Source organism: Chrysochloris asiatica, unplaced genomic scaffold (assembly GCF_000296735.1).
Source record: "Chrysochloris asiatica unplaced genomic scaffold, ChrAsi1.0 scaffold00065, whole genome shotgun sequence".
Lineage (NCBI taxonomy): Eukaryota > Metazoa > Chordata > Mammalia > Afrosoricida > Chrysochloridae > Chrysochloris > Chrysochloris asiatica.
The window spans coordinates 14,953,532-14,964,837 of NW_006408583.1; the positions used below are offsets into that span (position 1 = coordinate 14,953,532).

The 11,306-nt window shown below is 40.6% G+C and overlaps 1 protein-coding gene across 1 annotated transcript in view; it reads left to right on the top strand.

Moving 5' to 3' along the window:
• The window catches only part of MPDZ (multiple PDZ domain protein), a 236,534-nt gene that overhangs the window by 133,931 nt on the left and 91,297 nt on the right, over window positions 1-11,306 (top strand). The window contains exons 18-20 of the mRNA XM_006864508.1: window positions 5,349-5,633; window positions 5,879-6,002; window positions 10,079-10,277. Of these exons, the coding sequence (XP_006864570.1) occupies window positions 5,349-5,633; window positions 5,879-6,002; window positions 10,079-10,277 (608 nt within the window). The remainder of the gene's footprint in view (window positions 1-5,348; window positions 5,634-5,878; window positions 6,003-10,078; window positions 10,278-11,306) is intronic.

Sequence of the window (11,306 nt, forward strand, 5' to 3'; positions counted from 1 at the left end):
TTCAGTCTGTATGATAAGCAAATAATTTGAGAAGCTGGTTATATGAAGAAAACCATAACATCAGGGTCATTAACAACCTGTGATATGCAGGTGAGACAACTTTGTTTGCTGAAAGTGAAGAGGACTTGAAATGCTTACTGATCAAAGACCACAGCCTTCAGTATGGATTGCATTGCAATGTTAAGAAAACTAAAATCCTCACCACTGGACCAATAAATAATATCAAGATAAATGGAGAAAAGATAGCTGTTGTCAAAAACATCATTTTGCTTCATTTTTTAAATTTTATTTTATATAATACGTTTAATGTCAGATTGGTTAGAAATGTACCTGTCACTAAGGGCTGATACCTTCAGTGTGCAGCCTTACAGATTGATGGCACAGACATGAATACCTAAGAAACAAACATCACGCATTACTCTCCACGGATCTCAGAGCGCAGCCTTGGGTCTTGCTGTTTCCTCAGGGAGATGGGATAGAGGCTGATGTACTACCTCATGGGGATACTGGGATAATTCAGTAGCATAGCCACCCACTGTGTGTAGGATGGTTGTGGGGTGAGATCTTCGCTGTTGTTATCTGAAATATCTAGTGCTTTGTGAATCTTTCCATCTGAGGAAGTCTGTCTGTGTACTGTACATCTGCCTAGCCCTGGGTGACCCCTGATACCTGCAAACGGGCTAGTAGAGCAGTTTCTAGGACCAGCATGATTTTATAGACACCTGGGTGCACGGTGTCTCAGCTTAGCTTCTGATGGCTGGCTCCATCTGTTAAGTGGAGCTAATCATTCCCAGTTCATAGGTCCCTGGCACAGAGCCGGCAGAAGACAGAAGTACCCGGTCACCCTACCTGAGGTGACTTGCTGGTGCCCCCATCTGAACAGCCCTTCCTCGCCCTGCTCATTTCTCTGTGTTTGCCTCTAATTCTGGCCAATCCAGTAGGCAGAGCTGAAGCTGGGGGCGAGGAGCCAAGGTCCCAGGAGACCGTGGGGTCTTCCCCACTCTGGGCTGTGTGCCTGAGGAGGTGTTTTTAACAGGATTGCAGGGTCTCCAGGTGCTGCTTTGTTGGCCCTTGACCTGTTCCGTGGCCAGTTCCTTCTCTCTTTTTCTATGTTTTGGGGAAATCTGAGTTGTTGTGGGGGCCTGGGAAGGCAGGATGCCTGGGTTCCCACAGGCCAGCTGCTGGCTGAGTCACCCGATGGCCATCTGGTTCCCATTAGTCCGGGGTGACAGGGAGCTCCATGGGGCAGGCCCTATGGCCAGCTGGGAGCCGGGACACTGGGGTTGGCCCATGTGTCGGGGCTGATTCAGGACTCATGATAACAACCTGCTCATATTTGGGGCATGTAAACAGGCAAGGAAGGTGGAGGTCAAGACTGGTAGAAACAGGAGTCAAATTTAAAAAATGTATTTTATTAGGCAAATCTGCTACACAAGACCTCTGTAAAATGTTTCAAGAGCAAAGATTTCAGTTTGAAGACTAAGGTGTGCCTGATTCAAACCATGGTATTTTCAATAACTTCATATTTATGTGAAAGTTGGACAACAAATAGAAGAATTGATGCATTTGAGCTATGGTGTTGGAGGAGAATATTAAAAGTATCACGGACTTCCAGAAGAAGAAACCAATCTGTGCTGGCAAAAGTACAGCCAGAATGCTCCTTAGAAGTCAAGATGTCCAGACTTTGTCTCTCATACTTCGGACATATTATCAGGAGGCGCCAATCCCTGGAGAAAGACATCTTGCTTGGTAAAGTAGAGGATCAGCGAAAAAGAGGAAGACCCCAATGAGATGGGTTGACACAGTGACCGCAGCAGTGGCCTCAAGGATAGCAATGATTGTGAGACTGGTGCAGGATCAAGCAGTGTTTCATTCTGTTGTGCATAATGTTGCTATGAGTTGGTACCGACTCAACGGCACAACAACAACAACAATGCCTAGCATACCGATTTATATGTGGTACATTTCGTTTTGACAACATTCAAAGTTCCTAGATTCATACTTCGTACATTCAACGTTCTGATTATTATTAGATGTTGCAGCTGTTGCTCCTCATTTTTGAGTTGTACCCCATCAGCAAATGAATGTCTCAAAAGCTTTACTCCATTCATATCATTGTGATCAACTCTACTTTGAGGAGGCAGACCTTACCTAGTCGTATTTTGAGTGTCTTCCAACCTGAGAGGCTCATCATCCAGGTCTAATTCTGACAGGGTTCCACTGATACTCTTAAGGTTTTAGTGGCTAACCAATTCATAAAGGTCCACCTCTCCTTCTGCCTAGTATACTTATTGTGGTTTCAACCTCTGTTGAAACCTGTCCACCATGGATGACCCTGCTGGTATTGAAAATACTGGTGGCATAGCTTCCAGCACCACAGGAACACATAAGCCGTGTTTGTTGACAAATGGGCCGACGAATGTTAGACATAAAACTGTAATATATACAGAATTTAAAAATCAATGTCAGTCTCCAGCCTCAGCAGCCATTGAAGAGAAGCAGCCACGGCTGTGTGAACGCCTCAACAAGGGCCACAAAGTAACCAAGAACGTGAGCAAACTTAGGCACAGACGCCACCGTGGGCGCCTCACCAAGCACACCAAGTTCGTGTGGGACATGATCTGGGAGGTGTGTGGCTTTGCGCCTTATGAGCGCCGGGCCATGGAGCTGTTCAGGGTCCCCAAGGACAAGCAGGCACTCAAGTTCATCAAGAAAAGGGTGGGGATGCACATCCGTGCCTAGAGGAAGCGAGAGGAGCTCAGCAATGTCCTGGCCGCCATGAGGAAAGCGGCTGCCAAGACGGACCAAGCAGGTCCCTGTCCACTGTGCCCCCCCCCACAAATAAAAACCTTTACAGAAACATCCCCCCCCCCCAAAAAAAAATATATCAATGTCAGACTGGGAAAGTATTTGCACCATCTATTATAGCAACACCTTTATATTTACAGAATGTAAATGATAAAAACATGTAACAATAAACCTCCTAGAGAGTTTGATAAGACATATGAAGAGAATGGTCAGAGGAGAAGATATACAAATGGTAGATCCTCAATAGAATCAAGGACACACAGAGAAAACACTGCTGACTATATTTCTTACAGATCAGATCGCCACATAGATCATGGCAAGATGAATAATGGCTATCCCATACTCTGTTTTCTCTAGTGGAAATGGGAAGACAATTTGGAACTATATATTAACTTTTAGTAGTCATGGTGTGGTACTGCAGGATAATGCATTGGACCACGAGATCAGCTCCCCACAAACCCTAGACTAGGTTGTTATGAGTCAAACTGACTTGACAGTACTTAACAACCACAAAAAAAAACCAACATTTTATGGTGGGTTATCATTTGACATACAACTCTAAATCTAGGAGTTCATAAGAAGTACATTTTCACACATATGCACAATGTTTCATAAAATAACATCAGTGGCTATCATTAACTGGGCATTGCCTATTAATTCAGGCCAGTTGTTAGGATTCTGCAGATACTCGTTTTCTGACCTTGGCAATCCTATGATTATTGTTGTTGTTTGTAGCTGCTGTTGCGTCAATTCCAACTCATTGCAACTTTGTGTGTCCAAGTAGAACTGTGCTCTGTAGGAATTTTCAAGGCTGTGGCCTTTTAAAAGTAGCTCTCCAGACTTGTCTTTCTGAGTGCTACTGGATACATCCAGAAGGCTCTTTAGAAGCCAGAATAGCCAGATTTCGTCTCTCATACTTCTGACATGTTATCAGGAGGTACCAGTGCCTGGCGGAGGACATTTAGCTTGGTAAAGTGGAGGATCGGCAAAATAGAGGAAGGCTTCCCCAGTGAGATGGAATGGCCAGTGGCAGCAGCAATGGGTTCAAACATAAGAACAATTGTGAGAATAGTGTAATACTGGGCAGTGTTGTATTCTGTTGTCCATAAGGACACTGAGAGTCAGAAATGACTGGACAGCACCTAACAACAACAAATGTGTGAGTCTGCTAGTAGTCCAGTGTTTAACCACCTGCACCACCCAGAGGCTCCTATTGGTCCTATGATTTTCTCCAGTTTATAGATGAATATTTAAGTAACTTTCAAATACTCACACAATTCACTTTCAGTGGAGCAAGGATGTAAACACAGAGATACGAACCCTGGCACAGAGCTACACTCCCCTGTCTTCTGTACTTAGGAATATTGTGTAGCCCTAAGAAACTCAAAATTGACTTCTATTTTCTTGACATGGAAATCTCTCATATCAAGATATAAAGATACTGCATAAGATCTAGTAAGAATTTTTGATTGCATGATTCTTTTTAGGGTTACAAATTGTGTATGTATATGTATACCTATATATCTATTAGTTATCTGTTCTTTGATCAATTGAGCGATAGTGGCGACTCATACAGGCCTGTATACAACTGAACAAAGTGCTGCCTGATTCTGTGTCATCTTGACAATCATCAGCATGTTCAAGCCCATCGTTGTGACTCATCATTGTGACAATTATGCCGGTCGCTCTGACAGTGGGTTTCCCTTGCCTTTGTTGGCACTCTCCTTCACTACATATTGTCTTCCTGTTGATACATCCAAAGGAAGCAAGATATTCCATCTTAGTGTTCCCTCTGTTTTATCTTCCGGAATCTTTATGAGCTCTTTCCTATAACATGATAGGCATCTATGCACAAGAAAAAGAAGCCATATAATTTAGATTATTATAAATAAATTATATGGCCTCTTTTCCTTGTGCATAGATGCCAATCATATTCTCTTGGAAGTTCTTATTAATCTGAATCAATAAGTGCCAGAGTCTTTATGGTCTAGGTCTCATGTTGTTGTTGTTGTTAAGTGCCATGAATTCAGTTCCCACTCACTGTGACCCTGCATAGGGTTTACTGAGGAGCAGCTGGTGGGTTTGAACTGCCGACCTTATGGTTAGATTTCAGTGCTTTTCCTACAGCCCCACACCAGGACTCTAGATCTCATTATAAATAAGAACTACTTGAGACTGATTGGAATAATCCTTACTTTAAGTGAGATTTGGAAATATAACTTACTTCTTTATATAGTTTGAAATCTGAATAATTTTAGTTGCAGGTAGAACTTATTTTTTTTCTCTAGGTCTTACAAAGAGTATACTTCATATATGTAACTCAGTACAACCTGAGCTATATGATTTTCAGGACATACCTTTACACAGCATTCATGAAAACAAAAATATTTTGTGGGAAGTCTGAGTGAAGAGGTTCCATGTTTGTTCATCTCTTTTGAGTGGTAAATCATTGCATTTCCGTCATTAATAAGCAGTCTTACAAAACACATTCATGGAATTCTGATTATGATTCTTGGTTTTTGAAAATTCTCTCATAACAGAATGTTGCTGAAAAGTCTTCAGATCCAGTATTTGACCTGCAGATGTCCTTGGAGGAATTATATGCTCAGAGTCTCCTGCAAAGACAGAACGAGAATATGCCTGCAGTGGACTTGAGCATGGGGTCTGCTGCTGGCTTTACCTTAAATGATTTCACACCTGCAAATGCTATTGAGCAACAATACAGATGTGAAAACACAGTAGCTTGGACTGAGTCTCAGCTCTCAAATGAAGTTCTATCAAATGCAGAGCACTGTTCTTCAGTGCTCTCTGATTCAACTAGAAAGGTAACGTTTCCAAGATCATTTTGGGGAAGGGGGAAGTGAAGAGTAAATGTTGTCTGCCCAATGTAATCATATGCAAAGAGTGTACTCCTGACTCTGGGATTATCCAAAGACAACAAATGAACTCATTTTGGTAATATGTTCTTGCTGAAAAAAAGCACAGCCAATTGAAGAACATAGGAGATGTTGAAATCACACTCCAAAGTCTAGTTTTCCTTTCCATGTGACTTTTCCTTTCTTTCTGTCAGAGCTCTGAGTACTTACTTGAACAGAACCCTCTCGCCTCTCCTGTTGAATGTGCTATGCTCCCAAATGCATCGAACGGATCTTTTGAGAGAACTATCAACATAGCAAAAGGCAATTCTAGCCTAGGTAAGTTCCTTATTTTCAACGTATAGCCACTCACTCAGTGTCCTTAGGCACATGAAATAGTGAACATGGGGGAAGTGTTCATTCAATATTTTTTTCCTAAAGCTAAGAAAATAGATAATCAAAAATTTCATGCCCATTATTTGGTCTTTTTTTTTATATTCTCATTTTTCTCCTCAAAAATGGTTAACAGCCTTGTTTATTTCAGTCAAGCTTGAATTCCCCAGTCTCCTAATTATTTAAAAGTATTCACAAATCTCATTTACATTCAAGTAAAAGATATACAAATTGTTTGTATGTGAAACAGCAAATCAGAAAAGGGATTCTTAGAAAATGAAAAGTTAGCAATTTGGAATTCTAAATTCTTTGCAAAAGTAAATTATTAGTTTCTTTGAATGTTACCCGTTATGCATAAGTCAGTTTGTATCTAATTTCCTTCATTCACTGGAATAAAGACTAAAGAGACTGCCAGGTGTGCCACCACCAAAATATAAATGCAAGTTATTCAGTCGTTGTTCCAGGTGGCAGTTTTGTGTCCGCTGTTACCCATAAAGTGTAGTGGTTGGAACCCTCTGTTTGCACGAAGAAGACTTCCCATCAAAGTAAAATCCTAAATGCCATAAGTAAAACTGTTTGTCCCCTCTATGAGTTACACAGCTACGTCCCTGGTTCTGCAGACTAAGAAACAGGTTCATAGATCAGTTGCTCCAAATGCCCTAATATATTACAAGACACTTAGTTAACTTGATAACAGAGTCTGCACCTTCTGGGATGTAACCAACCAAGAAATAATGCCAACACAGAGAATAGTACTTGGCCAATTCATTCATTTCTGATCTACAATTCTAAGCAGGTCATTTTTGCATTTTAAGTAACATATATTCTTTTGTTACAATCACGATTTTACATGGAAAACACAGTGGTCCTGTTATTGTTAAGTGCCATTGAATCAGTTGCAATTCATATTGGTTTCCAAGCAGCAGCTGGTGGGTTTGAAGTGCCTACCTTTCCAGTAGGAGTTCAGTGCTTATCCTACAGAACCATACCAGGAGTCCCAGAATGGTCTTTTGTTGTTGTTGTTGTTAAGTACCATAGAATCGGTTCTGACTCATAGAGACCCTTTGTGGGGTTTTTAAGATGAGGCTGGTGGGATTGAATGGGCTTAAGTATCTCCGTGTATTTTTAAATTCCAACTAGGTTGCATTTTGGTGTGGCACTGTAGGATAAGCTGTAGATCTGCGAACTGAAAGGTTGGTGGTTCTACATAAACACTATGTAGGATCGCTGTGAGTCAGAACCAACTCCATAGCCCTTAACTACAACAGCAGGCTACAATCTGAGCAGATGGTTACCCTATTTGATATGATATCAGTACCTCCAGTCAGGGAATAGTACTTAACTGATAGTAGCCTAGGACTCTCCTTCAACAAAGTTATAAGGAGAGACTGTCTTTGCATATATTTGTTATAGTCAGCAGATCCTGGTGTGCTTCTGTGGGCTAATGAGCTAGACTGCAAAGTAGGTTTGAACCAAAATTTCGGTGGTTCAAGCTCACCAGCTGCAACTCGGAAACCCTACACGGGTTGCTGTGGGATGGAGCTGGCTTGATGGCACTTAACAGCTACAACAACAACCTTTCTTTAGCGTCCTGGTGCAGCTCTGCAGGTTAATGCGCTGGACTGCAGGGTCGCTATGAGTCGGAACCAACTCAATGGCACTCAACAACAAGAAGCTTTAACAGCAGGCCTGTTAACTCTGATAAAATATGTTGTTGTTGATGTTATGTGCCGTGGAGTTTGTTCCGACTCATAGCGACCCTGCACAGGGTTTCCGAGGCTGTTAATCTTTACAGGAGCAGAACGCCTCATCCGTCTCCCGCGGAGCAGCTGGTAGTTTCGAACTGCTGACCTTGCAGTTCGCAGCCCGATTCGTAACCACTACGCTACCATATAGTCCCATGTAAATTATGTCACATTATTCTATTCTCTGTTTGTTGTTGTTGTTAAGTCCTTTGGGGTCGGTTTGACTCATAGCAACCTTGTATAGGGTTTCTGAGGTGTGGCTGGTAGATTTGAACTGCTGACCTTGTAGGGTAAACGACCTTACAATCCATTGCTTATCATACCTACACCAGGGATCCATTCTCTTGTGGTATCATCTGCATTATTGTGAAGTAGAATGACATTTTTCAATATTTTCCTATCTTTGTTGTTGTTTTTTTCATTCCATTTAGTTTTTATTCTTAAATTGATATGGTGAAAGTTTGCACTCATAAATTAATTTCACTGAAAACTGAAGTGGGTGAGATTTAATGCTTTTGAATGTGAAAGATAGGCAAACAAATTTATTTTGTATTTGATGTGTTGTTGTTTTTCCTTTTTCCTTTATTGACATTAGCAATGACTTGCAATACAATTTTGAGTTCAAATCATGCCATAGTCAGCTTTTAAGTTTTCATTTTAAAAGCACGTTGCTTAATTAAGCACTTGAACAAAACAGAGAGCTAACTGCACTGAAGGCACTGGTGAAAAACAGACTTCAGAAATTTATGGAATCCAAATTGAAATGTTTCAGCAAACTGATTCAGCCCTGGAGGTGCTCACTAGTCTATGCCAAGACATTTTTACAACAGACACCTGACCAACTGACTAGAAGAGATCCATGTTTGTACCGATTCCAAAGAAAGGATTACTTAGTGGCCTAAAATCAGTAAAGGTGTGCATCAGGGTTGTGAGCAAATAATCTGAGAAACTGGATTATATGAAGAACATGGCATGAGATTAAAGCAAGACTCATTAACAACCTGTGATATGCAAATGATACAACCTTGCTTGCTACAGGTGAAGTGGACTTAAAATACTTTCTTGGGAAAAGAAAGTATTTTAAGTCTACAAATCAAAGACTACAACCTGCAGTATTGATTGCACCTAAATGTAAAGAAAACAAATATACTCAAAATTAGACCATTGAATAACAGCATGATAAATGGATAAAAGACTGAAGTAGTCAAAGACTTCATTTTGTTTGGCTCCATGTTGACCAGAGTTTATGATGAAAAGTGTCTAGTACTAATGAGGACAAGATGGTGGGTTAGGTTCCCGGTATGGGCCAGTGAGTTAGTTTGGGGGAAGTTACACATTTCAGTCTTAACCATCGTAGAGGATCTTAGAAGATATTGGTGAAATTAGAATATCTACCTAAACATTTCAAAACCTGTATCTTTCATCATGAGAAATCCACTTGGGAAAGAATTATGTGTTTGTTGGTTTGTGCTAACAAGGGTGTCCTCTGAATCACAATGTGTTTTAAAATCATTAGTTTGAGTCTTAACAGCATATTTGAAATACTTTTGGGCATGGTTCGTTTCTGTTAATAAATAACATCAGGAGCCTTCTTTCTCATTGACTGTCCTGAAATACTAGGCTAGAAACATATCATAATCAAGATTGTTCTTTAAAAATGTTTACAATATTGCATCTAATTTAGCACAATGTTCAAAAACTCAGCTGAAAATCCAAATGTTGGTGCCCACACAGTGACTTTCCAAGAGAAAGGACTTGACACTCTGGTCTCGTAAAGATTATAGTATAATTCTTCTCTCTTCTACTGAGTCACTGTAGGACCACTGAGTCTAAATATACTCAATGACATTGAACCACAACAGAATTAATAGCTAGAAAGGTAGTTTTTCTTTAATTTTTTTTCAGTAGGTATTGAAAATGAATTCATAGGTCTTGTTGTGGCACTTTTGGATAAAACACTGGACCAAAAGGTCAGTTTGAACCACAAGGTTGACAGTTCAAACTCACCAGCCTTTCCTTGGAATCCCTATACAGGGTCACTATGAGTCAGAACCGACTTTATGACACTTAACAACAACAATTGAATCCAAAGTAAAACAGATTTAAAATTCAAGGTATTTAATACATATCTTTGGAGTCTTTGGTGTGGCACTGTGGGCTCAAGCTCACTAGCTGCTCCTTGGAAACCGTATACAGGGTTGCTGTGGGCCAGAACCAACTCGATGGCGCTTAACAACAACAACAAAAAATACATATCTTTATATCTGTTTACCATAGGGATGACAGTAAGCGCTAATAAAGATGGCTTGGGGGTGATTGTTCGAAGTATTATTCATGGTGGTGCCATCAGTCGAGATGGCCGGATTGCTGTTGGTGATTGCATCTTGTCCATTAATGAAGAATCTACACTCAGTTTAACCAATGCCCAGGCACGAGCCATGCTGAGAAGACATTCTCTTATTGGGCCTGACATAAAGTAGGTACCATATGGATTCCTTTATCCGATTTCTTTTTTAGTATATATTTATGTTTGTAGAAAATGTATCTCCTATTTATTTAGCATAAATCACTTAACTTAGTTTTCTCAATAGTTCTTGATTGCTTTGCTTGTTTTTTAAAGACTATAATTGGGTTCATTGGTGTGGCACTGTGGGTTAATGCACTGGACTGCAAAGTCGGTTCGAACAACAGTGTTGGCAGTTCAAGCTCACCAGCCACTCCTTGGAAACCCTATACAGGGTCACCTTGTGTTGGAACCGACTCAGTGTCACTTAACAACAACAGCAACATAGTATGGTTGAAAGTACTGCTTTATGCTTTTAATTGTATTTGCCAATGATTTCTGCAACAGTCATTGTATTATAGAAGTTGCCACTGGGAAGACTTGTGGACCAAAACACAAGCCAGTGGCAGCAATAAAATCAAAGGTTTTTTTTTTGTTTTTTTTTTTAATTGCTGCCACTGGCTTGTGTTTTTGTCCACAAGTCTTCCCAGTGGCAACTTCTATAATACAATGACTGTTGCAGAAATCATTGGCAAATACAATTTGAGACATGTCTTTCCCAGAGTTTCCAGGGCTTCAGGAACCACTCTGGAGCCAGATGTTAGACCCTGCATGGAGACATCCTTCATGGAGTGGGAGGGTCCACTTGGAGCCTTCCCCAAATTTGGATATGAGGAGTTGTGCTACTAGATTAAACTCTCTGGATCCTAAAGCTAGGTTGGTTAGCTCTTTAAGGGCCAGGCATGAAAAAGACCCTATAGAACAGTTCAAGTCAAGTGCATAATTTGCCCTTTCTCAGACTAACTCATGACCCAAGGGGATTCAGTAATATTTTGGTATACACTGATTGTGATTCACAGTATATATTTTGTCAGGAAGTGCTTAAAATGTCCCATACTCCCATAATGCTCTAAAGCATGTCATATATGTGGTTTGATTATGTAGTCACAAAACATTCCTTGAGCCCATATGAAAATCACTTCATGATTTTCTAGCCATACT